The 20,061-nt window shown below is 43.9% G+C and overlaps 2 protein-coding genes across 4 annotated transcripts; both read right to left on the bottom strand.

Moving 5' to 3' along the window:
* Positions 1-2,829: 2,829 nt before the first annotated feature.
* LOC146661308 (olfactory receptor 8G17-like) lies at positions 2,830-4,646 on the bottom strand. Of its 2 annotated transcripts, XM_085419719.1 has the most exons (2): positions 3,872-4,646; positions 2,830-3,008 (listed from the first exon to the last, which is right to left on the bottom strand). In XM_085419719.1, exons 1-2 carry the CDS (start codon positions 4,644-4,646, stop codon positions 2,830-2,832), a joined length of 954 nt encoding a protein of 317 aa, XP_085275845.1. The 2 variants fall into 2 exon arrangements, with proteins under 2 accessions (XP_085275845.1, XP_085275846.1); XM_085419720.1 differs by lacking the exon at positions 2,830-3,008 and having other exon boundaries at positions 3,702-4,646.
* A 13,275-nt stretch (positions 4,647-17,921) lies between these two features.
* Positions 17,922-19,222, bottom strand: LOC146661307 (olfactory receptor 8G17-like). 2 transcript variants are annotated; one of them, XM_085419718.1, is made up of 2 exons: positions 18,307-19,222; positions 17,922-17,947 (listed from the first exon to the last, which is right to left on the bottom strand). In XM_085419718.1, the coding sequence occupies exons 1-2, from the start codon at positions 19,220-19,222 to the stop codon at positions 17,922-17,924; spliced, it is 942 nt and encodes a 313-aa protein (XP_085275844.1). The 2 variants fall into 2 exon arrangements, with proteins under 2 accessions (XP_085275844.1, XP_085275843.1); XM_085419717.1 differs by lacking the exon at positions 17,922-17,947 and having other exon boundaries at positions 18,278-19,222.
* Positions 19,223-20,061: the final 839 nt, after the last annotated feature.

Here is a 20,061-nt window from a genome sequence, read left to right as displayed (position 1 = left end):
TTCATCCACGCCTGGCCCAGCTTCAGCCTCGCCCGGCCCGGCTTCACCCTCGTCTGGTCCAGCCTTCGTGTCTGCATCTTCGCCTGCAGCAGCGTCTTCAGCATCCGCACCATCGCCTGCAGCAGCGTCTTCAGCATCTTCGCCCGCTGCAGCCCCAGCTTCCGTGCCTTCAGCCTCGCCTGGCCCAGCCTCGTTTGGGTCTGGAGCTAAACGGCCGTTTTCTAGACCGCTGGCTAGGCTACTGGCCGGGCGCCGTCGCCTGACTGGCCGCCGTTGCTTTCCGCATGGCCGGCCCCCGGACCGCCATCGCCTGAGCGGCCGCCGTTGCCTTCCGCACGGCCGGCCCCCGGACCGCCATCGCCTGAGCGGCCGCCGTTGCCTTCCGCACGGCCGGCCCCCGGACCGCCATCGCCTGAGCGGCCGCCGTTGCCTTCCGCACGGTCGGCCCCCTGAACTTTTTGCGCGCCGTCACGGCCTTCTTCGTGGACGGCCTCCCGAACTCTTTACGCGCCGCCACGGCCTTCTTCGTGGCCGGCCGCCTGAACTGTGCTTCGGACTCGGCTCCCCTGTGAGTTTTGTGAACGTTTGTTTGGGACTCTGGGGCCTTCGTATTGGTCATGGTCCGGTCCCTCCGTCCTGGGCCCCCTGCCGCCCGCCCGGGTCTGGTGGTGTGTTTCTGTGGCTGTCAGGGGCCAGCCCTTGAGGGGGGGGTACTGTCATGGTCCTGCGGCCATGACTCAGTGACTTTGTGTTTGTGTTCCTTATTGTTATTATTCTCTTTATTATTCTTGGGCTGTTTTGGGATGGTTTGTGTTTTGGGATTTTAGATACTGGGTTTTGGGTTTGTGCTCCCTCTATTGGTCCCTGGTGTTAGTGTTCCCCTGTCTCGTCAGGTTAATCAGGTCCAGCTGTGTCTCCCACCTGTGTGTGATTTCCCAGTGTCTCTCTGTGTACTTATAGTGTGTGTTTGCCTCTGTTCCTCGTCGCGTCGTCTGTGTTCATACCCGGTGAATTTCCCTGCGTGCTCTCCCTGCTGTTCTCCCTTCATGTTCAGGTTTGCCACTCCTTTGTGTAGTTTCTCCCAGTTTAGTTCGTCCTTAGTTCTGTTTGCCATCTCCACTTTATGTTCAGTATTGTCAATAAATCACCCTTCACGTCTGAAATAGTGCTGCGTTTGAGTCCTCCTTCCACTCTTCACATGGCTGCTGCCCCGAGCCGTGACAAAAAGGCAGAAATAAAATGAGTTCTGTCTTTTTGTTTAATAAGAAAAGTCTCCAAATCTTCATATATAGCTGTTTCTGCAGATTGTGAAATTTCAGAATCAACAAAATGACAAACATGGAGGAAGCCCAAAAAATTTTTCTCTAGGAATATTAAAATTTGAATCCAGTTGCTGAAAGTTCATCAGTGTGTTGTTTAAATACAAATCACCCTTAGCCTGTTGTTATGCCACATATCAAACAGACTGCGAGACATTCCTAGAACAAAGTCTTTGTTTCTCAATAAAGGAGTCAAAAAAATCTTCTCTGCCCAACCTTTTGTGCATTTCCCTCCAAAACCTTATTGTATTATAAATAACTGGGTTATTGTTAATCTCTGTTTGTAATTTCTTTTTGTCACAGACAACTAGGCCCCAAAGTGAAGAAGGTGAAGCAGACCAAGAGTAAAAAAAAAAAGACTGAACTTTATACCCTTTGTGTTCTGAACATGCACGAAAGGTCTGACAGATGGCAGGGTCATTGTATTTTAGCATAAAAATCATACTCTTTAAAAACATTTTCCTTTTAGTTAACATGAGAGAATGAGTAACTATTGATGTACTTTATGCAGTAACTTTATGAATTTAAAGAAAACAATCTTAATGGGGTTTTTTTTTTTACCTCACAAATGAAATGCATTTGGAAATCAACAACTCAAATTTTACTGTACAAGAATCTCACTTAAGATTATCACAATGACATGCCTAATGCCAAATTGCCTTATTATAATGGATTGGTTTTATATAGCACTTTTTAGGGCACCCAAAGCGCTTTACAATTCGACTAATTTCCACTATTCATTCACTCTCGCATTCACACACTTATTATTATTCTTTCAGTTTAGGTTCAGTTTCTTACATATACAATACTGAACCAAAATGGTGATATGTGCTGATTTTGTGAACTGTTCCAAATTCACTGTTCCAGTCTGATTTGCCAACATATGCACAGTAGTAAGAACAAAATTGGCTAGTGTGCATGTGTCATAAATGTGAGGGATTTGGAGTATTGTTTTAATTCAGCTGTATTTTAAACGGCCTGTTTAAGTTCATATAAACATCTCAATCAGATTTAAGTCCAGAGATTGTCTTTTTTGGTTTTAAATGAAAGCTACGGTATAAGTAAGAATACTAAAAATTACTTCCATGCAAAGGTATTCTCTTGGCCATTACTCTGATTCATTACATCAGTATAACCGGGTGTTATTGCTGGTTTCATACCATTATGTTCTTCTTAAATACTAATTATGTATTTAGCTCCAATAAAACTGCACAGTCCTTGTGTCTGTGTTTAACAAAGGCTTACCAGCAGATAGCGAACATTTGCTTTTGTCTTTAACGTCATCTAATGTAAATTAAACTTCATGAATGAGACAAAACCACAGATTGGCTTAAGCTTTTATTTTACACAAACATACACACATTTTGAAATGCTGACTAAAGTTTTATACATTCGTTTCTTACAGCAGTAAAAACATTAACTTCCATCTAATTATGATTAAAATAGCTGTCAGAGATGATCTCCCTTTAGATGTTGAATTTCTATAAAAACAAACAGAAACACATTCTGTTTATGATGCCAAAACCTTCTTGGATACACAAAACTTCAAAAGGGCTTTTTGTAGGTCTTTGGACTGCACACCATAAATAATGGGGTTCAGACTGCCTGGAACCATATAACACAGAAGAGCAGAGATTTTTCTGTACTCTGAGTACTGAGGGAAGCGATGCAGAGTTAGATGTTGAATTTCTATATGTCACGGCGAGTGAGATGAGCCGTGTGGAAAATAAAGGAGGATCCAAACGCAGGGACTTGTAAAGGGGTGAGGGTGGTTTATTAAATACGAAATAAATATAGACAAACAGCAAATGGAGCGCGAACTAAACTAGACTGGAAACAACTAAACTACAGAGCACAAACCTGAACAAGAATGAGAACGAGCAGAGGAGAATGACAATGGACAGCAGGGAGAACACATGGGTGAGACATGGTGGATACACAGACAGACCACCAACTACAAACACAAAAGACATGATTAAAATACACTCAGAGAAACACAGGGAGATTACACACAGGTGGGGGACACAGCTGGGAGTCATTAACAAGACGAGAGGTAAAACTGAACACACTCACATGAGACGCAGACCTTCACAATAAAACAGGAACAAGAAACCGTCACACTAAGACGCAGACTCGACATTGAGAGACAGACAGAAAATGACACATTGAACTAGACCAATAGAAAGCAGACACAACCAAAGAACAAATCCTAAACACAAATAAACAGAAACATGAAACTCTAATAATAAACATCATAATCATTAACACAACAAGGAAACAATCCCTGATGCAAAATTAAACCAAAACATAATAAACTCAAAATACTGGGTCCAACGGACCCAGAACCGTGACACTATAAAAACAAACAGAAACACATTCTGTTTATGATGCCAAAACCTTCTTGGATACACAAAACTTCAAAAGGGCTTTTTGTAGGTCTTTGGACTGCACACCATAAATAATGGGGTTCAGACTGCCTGGAAATATACCAAACAGAATAGCAAAGATTTTTCTGTACTCTGTGTACTGAGGGAAGCGATGCAGAGTAACACGTGTCATTCCACTAAGTGTCGTAATCAGATAAACAACCAGATGAGTGCTGCAGGTCTTCAACGCTTTACTGTTCAAAGACTTGTTCTTACTGGTCAGACAAACCACTGCAATGCTTGTATAGGAAAGAACTATTGCCCCTATAGAGCCTACATAAACAGCCACAGTGAAAGTGATACCATAGATGTTGTTAATGACCACACTTTCACAGGAAAGTTTAAACAATGAGGCATTGTCACAGTAGGGGTTTGTGATCAAAGTCCTGCATCGACTCAGTCGTGTGGTCAGACCTAGAAGAATCCCGACCAAAACAAAGGCCACTCCCCAGGCACAAACTGTCAGCTTGATCATCATTTTGTTGGTCATTATGGAAACATAGTGAAAAGGATTACAAATGGCCACATATCTGTCATAGGCCATAATCATGAGAACAGTGTGACTTGTGGTTCCAACCAAGTGCGCAATGTAGGCCTGAACAACACATTGATAATAACTAATGAGGCGCTCAGATGGAGGTCTCATAAGGTCTATAAGCAAACGGGGCACCACGATAGAGGTTGCAAGAATATCATTCAATGGCAAGTTGCAATAAAGGAGATACATGGGCTGGTGAAGATTCTTGTTCATGAAAATCAAAATAGTAATGCCCACATTTATAATCATTATAAACAGGTAGGAGAAAAACAAGAAAAGAAAGGCGGGGTAGAGAGAATCCTTTGAAGTGTTTAAGCCCTCTAACTGGAGGATGTAGCTGTTGTAGGTGTAGTTCTCCATCATCCTGAAAGAACGTTATTTTACACTTACAGATCTTATGAGATAGTAAGTCCATATGATCTTATCAGAAACAATAAAAGTTACAGGAGGAACTTTATAGTAGTGAAAACAATGAGGCTGAGTTATAGAAAAGCTGATGTAAAGCTGTTGGTAGACTAATACATCAACGCACAGCTTGTTTGCCACTGTTCTCCGCTGTCTTATAGGCACAGACTCCCAGAGGGTGTCCACATTGCCTCAGATTTTGAATGATGTAATTGCAATGATAATAAGATCAAAGGTGCTTTGTTCATGAAAACTCAAGGCAATTCCTTTGTTATCAGGGCCCTTACCAAATAATCCTCCAAGAGAAAGCACACAACACCCACAAATGACCAAATTAGTAGGAACAAGCATTTTACCATTTCAATTCATTCAGATATCTTTTATTTTGACAAGGAATTTCTTTCCATCTTTTCCTTATAATACACGCAGATAGTAGGGCTGCAACGATACACAAAATTCACGGTTCGGTTCGATTCTTTGGTGTCACGGTTCGATATTTTTTCGATACAAAAAAAATGTTCATGCCTTTTTAATTTGTCATTTATTAAAATTATAAATATATATTTTAACTCAAAAGTACAGTTTTTAAATTTAATGTTGCTGAAACAACAAAGTAACAAAATAATAAATCTATCTGATGGAGGAATCACTCATCTTTGGAAAAGAGAGTTTATTACAGAGAAATGGCTCTTTCCCAAATAAAAGCTATACTATACGCTTCTTCTGGGCTATATTCTCAGCAGCATATTAAACATATCAGGTCCCCATAAGGAGAATCATGTGCTAACGGCTGTCTAAATGACTCGGGTAAAGTTTGTAGCATGCGTGCTTGTTGTTTTTGTCTGCTTCCACTTGTCTTTGCACTAGGATGCTGTCGGAGTAAATGTGCAGTCATATTCGTTGTGTTCCCACTAGTGCTGTCAGCGTTAATCTCGTTGAAATGACGTTAACGCCACAACACAGCAAATCTCCGTTAACGAGCTACCACGGATCGCCCCGTGCATGGGGCTGGACGGCCAACACGTTAACGAGCTAACTGCGCTAACACACTAGTTCCCACCCATGTAATTGAGCATTGCTTGGCACATCCGACATACTGTTTTACTTTTGTCCATGACGCGCTTACCTTCAGGGTCATACGTCACATGAAAACCAAAATAGTTCCAAACGCCAGAATGAGGTTGGGGGAGGTTCAATTTGCCATGTTGCAACGAGAGCTTAACTTCTGTCTCGCTAGCTTGCCCTGCGCTCAGTGAATCTGCGTTCGACTACTCCGCCTAGGCTGCACTGTCGAGCGCAGATCCACTGAGCGCTCAACACAGTGCACACTTTTGTCAAATCACATGCCAAAAATTTGGGGGTTATACTTGACAGCAATTTCACCTTTGAAAAACAAATTAGCTCAGTTGTACAGCGGTCTTTCTTCAAACTGAGGCTTTTATCTAAGGTGAGATCATTTTTATCTTTTAAAAACTTTGAACGAGCGATTCATGCTTTTATTATATCCCAGCTGGACTATTGTAACTCCTTATATGCTGGAGACAGCCAGACCTGCCTGGCAAGGCTGCAGTTGGTCCAGAATTCTGCAGCTCGTCTTCTGACACGTACTAAAAGATGTGAACACATTTCCCCGGTACTTGCCTCCCTTTATTGGCTCCCTGTCCGCTTAAGAATTAATTTTAAAATTTTATTGTTGACTTACAAAGCCCTGAATGGACAGGCTCCCGGGTATTTGTCTGACCTCTTGCAGACTTATACCCCCCTTAGATCTCTTAGATCAAGTGATCTTTTGCTTTTAGCTGTACCAAGGTCGAGGCTGGTTCATAGAGGTGATCGAGCATTTGCAGTCGTAGCGCCTAAGCTGTGGAATAATTTACCCCTACACATCAGACAGGCTCATACTGTCAATCTTTTTAAATCTTATCTTAAAATGCATTTTTATTTACTGGCTTTTAATACAGCATGAGAGTTATTTGTTAATTCATATTTGGTGTTTGCCTTTAATACTCTAAGTTGTTTTTATTATGTATGTTGTATTCTTGTACAGCACTTTGGTCAACGCTCCTGTTGTAATTAAATGTGCTATATAAATAATTAAACTATTAAACTATTAAACACAGACAGCATCATCAGAAGGAAAGTTGATAAAATAAATTAAAAATTTTGTATTGTTCAATACATATGCGTACTGAACCGAAAGCACTGTATCGAATGGTTCAATATCGATACGAGTATTGTTGCACCCCTAGCAGATAGAGTGCAAAAAGCAGTGCTTCAGAAGCAGTTTCAGCAGTGTTGCATTACTCCCTTTTATTTTAGCAATCTGGTACTGACAGAAATGTAATGACTTTAATTCATATTAATAGAATTGGAGAAGTAAATTTGTAATAGTGACAACGGATCGAGTTGGCAAAGATCTCATTTATTAAGCCAGGTTTGTCACGGTGGTGGACGGACTCAGGCACAGACTGAGGTAGCATGGTTCAACAACACTTTATTAATCACTCCAGTGCGCTATGTACACGTGAAGGGGGGGTGGAGAGAAACACCAGGGTCCCGGGGATCAATAGGCCGGGGAAACACACTTCTTCACACTTGCTCCGCTCCTTGTCCAAACACTCCTCACACGAGCAACCCACTCACACTCACGGGGTCAAAACGGGCGGGTCCAAATAAACCTATAAACATAGACGAGGGTAAGTCGGCGGCAAGCACGGGAACAACTGATTCACAATGAAGCCAGGCAATAGTGATGAGGGTTACTCAATATTCGAGCAACGAATAGCTCAGAGCCCCAGCCTTAAGAAGAGCCAGGGATCAACTGCAATTCATTCGAGATCAGCTGCAGGTGCGTGGGCCAAGGGCAGGAGCCCAATCAGAGCTCCACCCAGGCAGACAGGTAGGAGAGAGAGAGGGAGAGAGAGAAAAACAACAAAAACTTGTGGCCACACTGGGCTGGCCGGGGAGGCACAGGGACCATGACAGTACCCTTCCCCCCCCCCCTCCCCTCCCCCTCAACGGGAGCCTCCCGGTGACCCACCAGGCTTACCCGGGTGCAGGCAGTGGAAGTCCCGGAGCAGACCTCTATCCACGCTAGCCGACCGGGGCACCCAGGAACGTTCCTCTAGCCCGTAGCCCTCCCAGTCAACCAGGTACTGAAATCCCCGGCGCCGGGAGTCCATGACGCACGAGACGGTGTAAACCAGCTGGCCATCCACGAGCCGGGGGGGCGGCGGGGCCTCGAACGAGGGCACACCGGGCTGGAGACCACTGGCTTGACCTGAGAGACATGGAATACATCATGAACATGCATATTGCGTGGCAGTGCCAATCGGACGGATGCAGGGTTGATTATAGCACTGATTTCAAATGGGCCGATGAAGTTGGGGGAGAGTTTTTTCGATTCGGCACGTAAGGGCACGAATCGAGTGGAGAGCCATACCTTCTGCCCCACCACATATTCAGGGGCGGCTGTCCTCCGGTGGCAATCCGCGAGCGCTTTATTGCGTTCCTTCATCCGGAGTAAAGCCGCCTGAGTGGCCCGCCAGGCCCTGCGACACATGCGGAGGTGATGTCGGACAGATGGAACAGTATGCTCACCTTCAACCATGGGAAACAGAGGTGGTTGGTATCCCAGAGACGCATTGAAGGGTGACACGCCGGTAGCAGAGGATGTGTGACTGTTGTGAGCATACTCCATCCATGGCGGAAGGATGGAAGCCAGAGGAGAGGCTGACCTTGGCTCCTATGGCAGAGCAGAACTCCTTCCACACCCGTGACGTGAACTGAGGGCCCCGTCCGAGACAATGTCCTCAGGGATGCCATGGAGCCGAAAAACATGTGTGGTGAGGAGTCGAGCAGTCTCCAAGGCTGTAGGGAGCTTAGGAAGCGCAATGAAATGGGCAGCTTTGGAGAAACGGTCAACAATGGTCAATATTGTAGTGTTACCTGCAGATGGTGGCAGACCAGTGACGAAATCCAGAGAGATGTGGGACCAGGGTCGGCTGGGTGTGGAGAGTGGCTGCAGACGTCCAGACGGGTGTTGATTGGAGTGCTTATTTTGAGCACAAGTGGTGCAGGCGGTTACGTACTCCCGTGAGTCTTTAATAAGGGCGGGCCACCAGAAATACCTGCGCAGGAATGCAGTGGTGCGGTTAACTCCTGGATGGCAGGAAAAATGGGCTGTGTGAGCCCACTGGAGCATTTGGGACCGGACAGCCGCCGGAACGAAGAGTTGATCAGGGGGGCCCGTGCCAGGATCAGGGTCGGTTTCTTGTGCCTCCCGGACGAGCTCTTCGATCTCCCACGTAACGGCTCCAATAATACAGGAAGCAGGCAGAACAGATCCAGGGTCAGACTTCTCTCCGACTGGAGCGAATTGCCAGGAAAGAGCGTCTGGTTTAACGTTTCGGGAGCCTGGCCTGTAAGTGATGGTGAAATTAAACCGGGTGAAAAACAAAGCCCACCAGGCCTGCCATGTGTTGAGCCATTTCGCCGAGCGGATGTATTCAGTCCATACAATAAACGGCTGTGCGGCCCCCTCCAGCCAGTGTCTCCACTGCTCCAGAGCCAGCTTCACGGCCAGAAGTTCGCGGTCTCCGATGTCATAATTCTTCTCGGCTAGGGAAAGACGACGGGAGAAAAAGGCACAGGGGTGGAGCTTACCTTCGAACTGTTGAGAGAGCACGGCCCCTACTCCAGTCTCTGATGCATCCACCTCCATGATGAACTGCAGGGAGAGGTCTGGCTGGCGAAGGATTGGGGCGGTGGCGAACTGTTCCTTGAGGCAAGAGAAGACTTCCTGAGCCAGCCGGTCCCATTGGAATGGCACCTTGGGTGACGTTAACCTAGTGAGAGGTAGAGCAACTTTACTAAAATCCCTGATGAAACGTCTGTAGAAGTTAGCAAACCCCAGAAGGCGCTGAAGCTGCCGGCGATCGGGTGGTTTGGGCCAGTCCAACACTGCCTGAACGTTTGCCGGGTCAGGTTTCAAATCCCCTCTGGTGATGATGTAGCCCACAAATGCCACTGAATCCATGTGGAAGTCGCATTTCTCTCCTTTAACAAAGAGCCTATTTTCCAGTAGGCGCTGCAGGATCTGCCTTACATGGACCTCATGTTCCGCTTTAGATTTGGAGAAGACGAGAATCTCTTCTAAGTAGACAAAAGCACATCGGTCAGGCCGAACGGCATCACAAGGTACTCGAAATGGCCCAGGTGAGTATTGAAGGCCGTTTTCCACTCATCCCCTTCACGGATTCTCACCAGATGGTAGGCGTTGCGCAAGTCCAACTTACTGAAGATCGTGGCGCCCTGGTTACAATCAGGTTACAATCTCTGCACACTGTCAGTTTAAAAAACATTAATATGTCACTTCAAACTGTTCAAATAACCCTGAAAATTGTCTTTAATATAATGGCAAAACCTTCTTTAACTTAACATTTGATATATCTCTTTGGATTGCATACCATAAATGATGGGATTGAGGCTTCCAGGGATGATGTGATACAGGACAGCAACAATTTTTCTGCTCCCTGAGTACTCAGGAAAGCGATGCAGAGTGATTATGGACATACCACTGAACAAAAAAATCAGATATACAACCAGGTGAGTGCTGCAGGTCTTCAAGGCTTTATTGTTCAAGGACTTGTTCTTAGTGGTTAGACACACCACAGTAATCTTAGTATAGGTAAGAACCATGCTACCAATAGAACCTGTGAACAAAAGCACAGTGAAAGTGAGGCCATAGACATTGTTAATGAACACATCCTCACAGGACAGGTTAAACAGTGCAGCATTGTCACAATAGGGGCTTTTGATCAGAGTTCTGCATCGGCCCAGTCTCAAGGTCAGACCGAGCAGAATCCCAACCAAAACAAAGGCCACCCCCCAGGCAGAAACTGTCAGCTTCATCAACATCTTATTTGTCATTACTGCAGCATAACGCAGAGGATTATAGATGGCTACATATCTGTCAAAGGCCATTATCATAAGCACTGTGTGAGCTGTGGTACTAAACATATGTGTGGTGAAAGCTTGGACCACACATTCATAATAACTGATGAGGCGCTCAGACGGAGGCCTCAACATGTCTACAAGCAAACGAGGGATCGTGATAGAGTTTCCAAATAAATCATTAATGGACAGATTACAAAAAAGGATATACATGGGCTGGTGAAGACTCTTGTCAACAAAAACCAAAACAGCAATGCCCACATTTGCAACAATTAGAAACAAGTAGGAGAAAAAAGAAAAAGAAACACAGCATATGTGGCTTCCTGTGGGACATTTAAACCCTCCAGCTGTATTGTGAAGATGTTGTTTTTATTTTGCATGGACCTGAAAGAACAAGACAATTTCAAAGGCATTTCAAAAGCAATCCAGTCACCATCTAAAATCACATTTTGGGTTGTCTAGACCAAAATACTAATTTTAGCTCCACAAGGGACTGATATCCACTTACGAGAACATTACACTGCCTCTGTTTTATCAAAATTTAAAACGAATTTCTTCATATGTGGCTCTCATTTTTCTTAGAAACTAAAATCGGGTAAAAAAACAAAACAGTAATTCTTTGTTTTTACATTCATTGGGTTCCAATCAGCCCAAATATCAAAGAGAAATTAAAAATGCATGCCGTGGAAGAGTTCAGGTCTTAGGAAGTTAACCCAGTTAAGAATAAGAAAACATTTCTGAGCTAACAACAATATTTTATCACATAATTTACGCTGTGAGTAAGTTAATGTTAATTCTTTTGAAGGTAAACCAAGAATAAAATATCCAGGGTCCTTTTGGATCCAATTCTTAAAGATATTACTCAGATCTTGAGATATAGAACTCCAAAATCTTTTAATTAGTTTGCATTGCCAAAAGTAATGGGAAAAGGTACAAGTTTCTTTTTGACATTTAATGGCGCCGGTGAGGTCGGCTGCCGTCACGACTGCTCCGACCACTTTTTCTTTGTCTTTGCTTTTTAAGTTAGTTTTCAGCGTTTCTAAATCGGCAAAATCATCACCATTGGGTACATTAGGTATGACAGTGACACTCTTGTTTCTATTGGTTTACAATGTACTCACAATTCGAAGTTTTTAACTCGGGATCCGAGCTGGCCGAGTGAGATCTCGAGGGAGAACAAAGGGAAGCGGCGGCGGCCTAGAGGGAAGCGAGCCGGCGTCAGGAACAGGCTGAGAGCTCGTGCACACCGCACACCTCTGCCTAGCATCCTGCTCGCCAACGTCCAGTCACTGGAGAACAAGCTTGACGACCTCAGGGCCAGGATAAAGTTCCAGAGAGACATTCGGGACTGCAATCTCCTGTGCTTCACCGAGACATGGCTGAACCCAGCGGTGCCGGACCACGCCATCCAGCCGGCCGAGTTCTTCTCGGTTCACCGCATGGACAGGACACGGGACTCGGGGAAGTCAAGGGGAGGCGGCGTGTGTTTAATGGTGAACAACAACTGGTGCAACAGTGCGAACGTTGTTCCTCTCACACGCTCCTGCACACCAAATCTGGAACTACTGTCCATCATGTGTCGTCCTTTTTATCTACCTCGGGAATTTACATCGGTCATTGTAAGTGCCGTTTATATTCCACCACAAGCGGACACGGTCACCGCCTTATGCGAGCTGCATGAGGCACTCACACAGCACCAGACACAACACCGGGACGCTGCGCTTATTGTGACGGGGGACTTTAATAGCGCCAACCTCAAACGCGCAGCGCCGAACTTTTATCAACACATCACCTGCCCCACCAGGGGTGAAAGGACACTGGACCACTGCTACACTACGGTCAAGGACGGCTACAAGGCACAATCCCGCCCCCCGTTTGGCAAATCTGATCACGCCGCCATCTTCCTCATGCCAAAATACAAACAAAGGCTGAAACAGGAAGTTCCGGTTCAGAGGAAGGTCGCGCGCTGGACGGATCAATCGGTGGCCGCGTTACAGGACGCACTCGATGACGCAGACTGGGGCATGTTCAGAAACAGCTCCGACGATGACGTCAACGTGTTTACGGAAGCGGTTGTGGGATTCATCGGGAAACTAGCGGATGATACCGTGGAGACAAAGACTATCACAACGTTTCCCAACCAGAAGCCGTGGGTGGATAAAACCATCCGCGACGCTCTGAGATCCCGCACCGCTGCCTACAACACGGGACTCATGACGGGGGACATGGACCCGTACAAAGCCGCGTCATATAACGTGCGGAGGGCGGTGAAAAAGGCGAAGCAGCGCTACGGGAGGAAACTAGAGTCACAACTCCAACAGAGTGACTCTAGGAGCCTGTGGCGGGGACTAAGGACAATAACGGACTATAAAGCACCAACAACCGGTATGACGAACGCGGCCATGACTCTGGCAGACGAGCTGAACACTTTCTATGCTCGCTTCGAGGCTGCAGCTAAGGTCTCCAACAATGCTAGTGTTAGCGGCGCTAACGGCTGCAGACAGGAAGATACTGCCAGCACCGGAAACGTGCTCGTCATCTCCGAGCATGAAGTAAGGAGAGCCTTCAAGAGAGTGAACACCAGGAAAGCAGCAGGACCAGACGGCATCCCAGGTCGTATCCTAAGAGACTGCGCATACCAGCTAGCTCCTGTGTTCACTGAGATATTCAACATCTCTTTATCTCAGTCGGTGATCCCCACATGCTTCAAAGAGTCCATCATTGTTCCTGTCCCGAAGAAACCCCACCCTGCTTCTCTCAATGACTATCGCCCTGTAGCCCTCACCTCAGTAGTGATGAAGTGCTTTGAACGCCTGGTCAGAGACTTCATCATTTCTTCACTACCAGACACACTGGACCCACTACAGTTCGCTTACCATCCAAATCGTTCCACAGACGATGCCATCTCTCATCTCCTCCACACATCACTCACTCACTTGGACACTAGAAGGGGGAATTATGTTAAAATGCTCTTCATAGACTACAGCTCTGCATTTAACACCATAATTCCCTCCACACTCACCACCAAGCTGGAGCATCTGGGACTCAGCTCATCTATGTGTCAGTGGATCTCCAACTTCCTAACTGGCAGACCACAGGCAGTAAGGATGGGCGGACATGTCTCAGCCTCCACCACTCTCAGCACTGGAGCCCCCCAGGGGTGTGTTCTGAGCCCCCTGCTGTACTCTTTGTACACATATGACTGTGTGGCCACTACCAGCTCCACCACCATCATCAAGTTTGCTGACGACACCGTCGTGGTGGGCCTGATCTCTGATAACAACGAGACGGCCTACCTGAAGGAGATTAGGAATCTGGAGAACTGGTGCCAGAGGAACAACCTCCTTCTAAACGTCAGTAAGACAAAGGAGCTGATAGTGGACTTCAGCACTAAGCAGGAGAGGAACTACCAGACCCCCGTCATCAACGAGTGCCCAGTGGAGAGAGTGGACAGCTTCAAATACCTCGGAGTTCACATCACGCAGGACCTGTCATGGTCCTGTCACATCAACACCGTGGTGAAAAAGGCCTGACAGCGTCTCTACCACCTCAGACGCTTGAGAGACTTCCAACTGCCCTCCAAGGTGCTCAGGAACTTTTACTCGTGCACCATAGAGAGCATCCTGGCGGGAAACATCTTAACCTGGTTCGGGAACAGCACCATGCAGGACAGACGAGCTCTACAGAGGGTTGTGCGGTCAGCTGAGCGCACCATCCGCTCCGAGCTCCCTGACCTGCACTCAATCTACAGCAGGCGGTGCTGGACCAAGGCCAGGAAGATCGTGAAGGACCTCAGCCATCCCAACAACAGACTGTTCTCTCTGTTGAGGTCAGGAAAGCGATTCCGCTCCCTGAAGACCAACACAGAGAGACTGAGGAGGAGCTTCTTCCCGCAGGCGATACGGTCTCTCAATCACACCACCACACAGTACTGACCCACACATATGGTTCTTACACACACACTGGACTTTCTGGACATTGTTTTCACTTCATTACTTAAATCACGCTGCTGTTATTGTGTATATATTTATTTATATTTAGATTCCTTCATACATTCTTATATAGTTCTATATTGTGTATTTTGTTGTACAGTTATTTTATTTTCAACTTTAATTTATATATTTATCTTATTCTTCCCAGTTAAATTTACCCTTCATTCTAATTTGTGTTGTACAGTTATTTCATTTTTAACCTTAATTTATATTTTATTCCTTCCTAGTTAAATTTACCCTTTTTAATTTTTCATATTTATTTCCTATCTTATTCATAGCCTTTTCCTTTTTTGTTCTCTTTAGGTCACGAGCAGTTGTCCAAGCATTTCACTACATATCGTACTGTGTATGACTGTGTACGTGACAAATAAAATTTGAATTTGATTTGATACAGACACATCAGGTGTAATCTTATGCAGGCATTAGGAGTTAGGCGGTGTCAAATTTTTTTATTGGGTCTCTTGCAAACAGTTGCAAGTAAAAGTAGATCTAGCTATGTTTCCACTCCTCCTCCACATATTGATTATTAAGATCTCTCTCCCATTTATGAATAGCACTCAATGTGCTGCTACTATGAGTATAAAGTAAAGAATAAAAGGCAGAAATAAAATGAGTTCTGTCTTTTTGTTTAATAAGAAAAGTCTCCAAATCTTCATATATAGCTGTTTCTGCAGATTGTGAAATTTCAGAATTAACAAAATGACAAACATGGAGAAAGCCCAAAAAAATTGTCTCTAGGAATATTAAAATTTGAATCCAGTTGCTGAAAGTTCATCAGTGTGTTGTTTAAATACAAATCACCCTTAGCCTGTTGTTATGCCACATATCAAACAGACTGCGAGACATTCCTAGAACAAAGTCTTTGTTTCTCAATAAAGGAGTCAAAAAAATCTTCTCTGCCCAACCTTTTGTGCATTTCCCTCCAAAACCTTATTGTATTATAAATAACTGGGTTATTGTTAATCTCTGTTTGTAATTTCTTTTTGTCACAGACAACTAGGCCCCAAAGTGAAGAAGGTGAAGCAGACCAAGAGTCAAAAAAAAAAGACTGAACTTTATACCCTTTGTGTTCTGAACATGCACGAAAGGTCTGACAGATGGCAGGGTCATTGTATTTTAGCATAAAAATCATACTCTTTAAAAACATTTTCCTTTTAGTTAACATGAGAGAATGAGTAACTATTGATGTACTTTATGCAGTAACTTTATGAATTTAAAGAAAACAATCTTAATGGGTTTTTTTTACCTCACAAATGAAATGCATTTGGAAATCAACAACTCAAATTTTACTGTACAAGAATCTCACTTAAGATTATCACAATGACATGCCTAATGCCAAATTGCCTTATTATAATGGATTGGTTTTATATAACACTTTTCAGGGCACCCAAAGCGCTTTACAATTCGACTAATTTCCACTATTCATTCACTCTCGCATTCACACACTTATTATTATTCTTTCAGTTTAGGTTCAGTTTCTTACATATACAATACTGAACCAAAATGGTAATATGTGCTGATTTTGTGAACTGTTCCTAATTCACTGTTCCAGTCTGATTTGCCAACATATGCACAGTAGTAAGAACAAAATTGGCTAGTGTGCATGTGTCATAAATGTGAGGGATTTGGAGTATTGTTTTAATTCAGCTGTATTTTAAGCGGCCTGTTTAAGTTCATATAAACATCTCAATCAGATATAAGTCCAGAGTAGGGATGGGTATCGTTTAGGTTTTATCCGATACCGGTGCCAAATCGGTACTTTTGAAACGGTGCCGGTGCTTAAACGGTGCTCGAACCGGTGCTTAAAGAATGGAGAACACAAAATTGGTCCAAAAACCTCTCATGTTCAGCTGGTTCACCAGGCCATCAGACTGCTGAACACGTCATAGACACCTCAGCTTCACTACTGGAACTTTAACATTATGCACTCCATACTGTACAGTAATGCCACTGTTTTGCACATGTCTCAACTCTGTATATTTTATATATTTTATTTATTGTTTACTCTATTTAATTTGTAAAATATGTGTACACACACACACACACACGTAGGAAAATATTTACTATACACATCCAGAAATGCATATACTATTATATATTGTACATATATTTATTAGTTTCAGATGTAGCCATTCTTGTATTTTGCTTGTTTACATTATTGTATTTTGCACAACTCTGTTGCTTGTGAAGCTCGCACACAAGAATTTCACTCACATGTGCTGTACCAATGTACCTGCACATGTGATGTGACAATAAAAGTGATTTGATTTGGTTTTTGTAAAAAGATAACAATGTTAGCCTTTTCTGCAGCTATAGGGCATATATGGTATCACTCTTGGCTGGAAGCAGTGCTTAATCAATGGAAAAAACACAAACTTTGTCCAAAAACCGCTCATGTTCAGCTGTTTCCCTCTTTTTCTTTGGTCATTTTAGCCTTTTTGGCCAGGGTGAAGGGAGTAGCTGCCATCAAACAAGAAGACAGCCGCATGTAGATATGATGATGTTTGCTAGTTCACCTTACATGCATTAATTTAATAACGTGGTTAGCCTACTCAACGTAAATTACTCACGCAGAGAAGAACGGCTGCTGCTGCTGCTGCATCATCATCCGTCATCATTTCTGCTACACTGGCAGGGCTAGGGGCCAGGACTCTCCTCTTCGTGTTTTTAGGTATGTTGCTAACTCCGGGTCCGATAACAGGCACCACACCGCAGTAGATGCGCTCGGTGTGAGGTCTCGCAGCAAGCTATCAAATACAGCGCATTTCTTGGTTTTTGGAGAGAAAAAAACGCTATGCGTCGCTAGGTGTTTCATCGGATTTGAGGAGTTACCTCCTTTGACAGTATCAGCTTAAAGCACTTGTTGCAGGCTGCTGAGTTTGCATCTTTTGCTGTGAAGTACAGCCAGACTTTTGACCGCTTCGCCTTGGGCATTTTTAATCTGTAGCTCTGCATAAAAGAACGTACGTACCTGGCCCCGCCTACTATCCTCGGAAACGTAAAATGATTGTCTAGAAGTGTATCACAGCTCAGGAAAAAAAAGCACCGAAATAAAGCACCGAAATGTGCGCTGCTTTTCGGTCTGGTTACTACCGTTTATGTCAGAACCGGTGCCATCATGGCACCGGACACCGGTACCCATCCCTAGTCCAGAGATTGTCTTTTTTGGTTTTAAATGAAAGCTATGGTATAAGTAAGAATACTAAAAATTACTCCCATGCAAAGGTATTCTCTTGGCCATTACTCTGATTCATTACATCGGTATAACCGGGTGTTATTGCTGGTTTCATACCATTATGTTCTTCTTAAATACTAATTATGTATTTAGCTCCAATAAAACTGCACAGTCCTTGTGTCTGTGTTTAACAAAGGCTTACCAGCAGATAGCGAATATTTGCTTTTGTCTTTAACGTCATCTAATGTAAATTAAACTTCATGAATGAGACAAAACCACAGATTGGCTTAAGCTTTTATTTTACACAAACATACACACATTTTGAAATGCTGACTAAAGTTTTATACATTAGTTTCTTACAGCAGCAAAAACATTAACTTCCATCTAATTATGATTAAAATAGCTGTCAGAGATGATCTCCCTTTAGATGTTGAATTTCTATAAAAACAAACAGAAACACATTCTGTTTATGATGCCAAAACCTTCTTGGATACACAAAACTTCAAAAGGGCTTTTTGTAGGTCTTTGGACTGCACACCATAAATAATGGGGTTCAGACTGCCTGGAACCATATAACACAGAAGAGCAGAGATTTTTCTGTACTCTGAGTACTGAGGGAAGCGATGCAGAGTAATAAGTGCCATTCCACTAAGTGTCAAAATCAGATAAACAACCAGATGAGTGCTGCAGGTCTTCAACGCTTTACTGTTCAAAGACTTGTTCTTACTGGTCAGACAAACCACTGCAATGCTTGTATAGGAAAGAACTATTGCCCCTATAGAGCCCACATAAAGAGCCACAGTGAAAGTGATACCATAGATGTTGTTAATGACCACACTTTCACAGGAAAGTTTAAACAATGAGGCATTGTCACAGTAGGGGTTTGTGATCAAAGTCCTGCATCGACTCAGTCGTGTGGTCAGACCTAGAAGAATCCCGACCAAAACAAAGGCCACTCCCCAGGCACAAACTGTCAGCTTGATCATCATTTTGTTGGTCATTATGGAAACATAGTGAAAAGGATTACAAATGGCCACATATCTGTCATAGGCCATAATCATGAGAACAGTGTGACTTGTGGTTCCAACCAAGTGCGCAATGTAGGCCTGAACAACACATTGATAATAACTAATGAGGCGCTCAGATGGAGGTCTCATAAGGTCTATAAGCAAACGGGGCACCACGATAGAGTTTACAAGAATATCAGTCAATGGCAAGTTGCAAAAAAGGAGATACATGGGCTGGTGAAGATTCTTGTTCATGACAATCAAAATAGTAATGCCCACATTTATAATCATTATAAACAGGTAGGAGAAAAACAAGAAAAGAAAGGCGGGGTAGAGAGAATCCTTTGAAGTGTTTAAGCCCTCTAACTGGAGGATGTAGCTGTTGTAGGTGTAGTTCTCCATCATCCTGAAAGAACGTTATTTTACACTTACAGATCTTATGAGATTGTAAGTCCATATGATCTTATCAGAAACAATAAAAGTTACAGGAGGAACTTTATAGTAGTGAAAACAATGAGGCTGAGTTATAGAAAAGCTGATGTAAAGCTGTTGGTAGACTAATACATCAACGCACAGCTTGTTTGTCACTGTTCTCCGCTGTCTTATAGGCACAGACTCCCAGAGGGTGTCCACATTGCCTCAGATTTTGAATGATGTAATTGCAATGATAATAAGATCAAAGGTGCTTTGTTCATGAAAACTCAAGGCAAATCCTTTGTTATCAAGGCCCTTACCAATAATCCTCCAATAGAAGGCACACAACACCCACAAATGACCAAAATAGCTATGATAAGAAAACCCTAATGGACATAATGCAACCTTTCCATTGCCCAGAGAAAGAGGTCATCCCCTCCTCCAGCGGATTGTCAACTCCCAAGAGCTCATACATGAGTTGAGACAAGGTCTTCAGGCCTTCCAGTGCTCTGGTCACAGTTTCATCAGGGGGAGTATTGTTGAGAAGAGAAGTGGGTCCTAATTGCTCTGCTAATCCTTCTACTGCATCACAAGTTAAGTTTGCGTACCTAAGCACATTGTAGTGGATGTAATTAATAAGGTCAACAATCTAATTTGGAGTAATTGGGATAATTGAAATAATCCCCACAACTACTGGCAACGTTTTAAACCCAGCCACAATTTGGTCAGCCAATTTATATTCGTTTGGAACCCCTCTAGGCAGCCCAATAGCCTCTATACACGTTGGTGAACCCACAGAAAGGTCAAATGAGCCTATCGAGCGCTTCCTC

Source organism: Rhamphochromis longiceps, linkage group LG10 (assembly GCF_057381845.1).
Source record: "Rhamphochromis longiceps isolate RC_006_pf linkage group LG10, R_longiceps_female_GT1.1, whole genome shotgun sequence".
In the NCBI taxonomy this organism is placed as follows: Eukaryota; Metazoa; Chordata; class Actinopteri; order Cichliformes; family Cichlidae; genus Rhamphochromis; species Rhamphochromis longiceps.
This window is presented reverse-complemented; position numbering and strand designations above follow the sequence as displayed.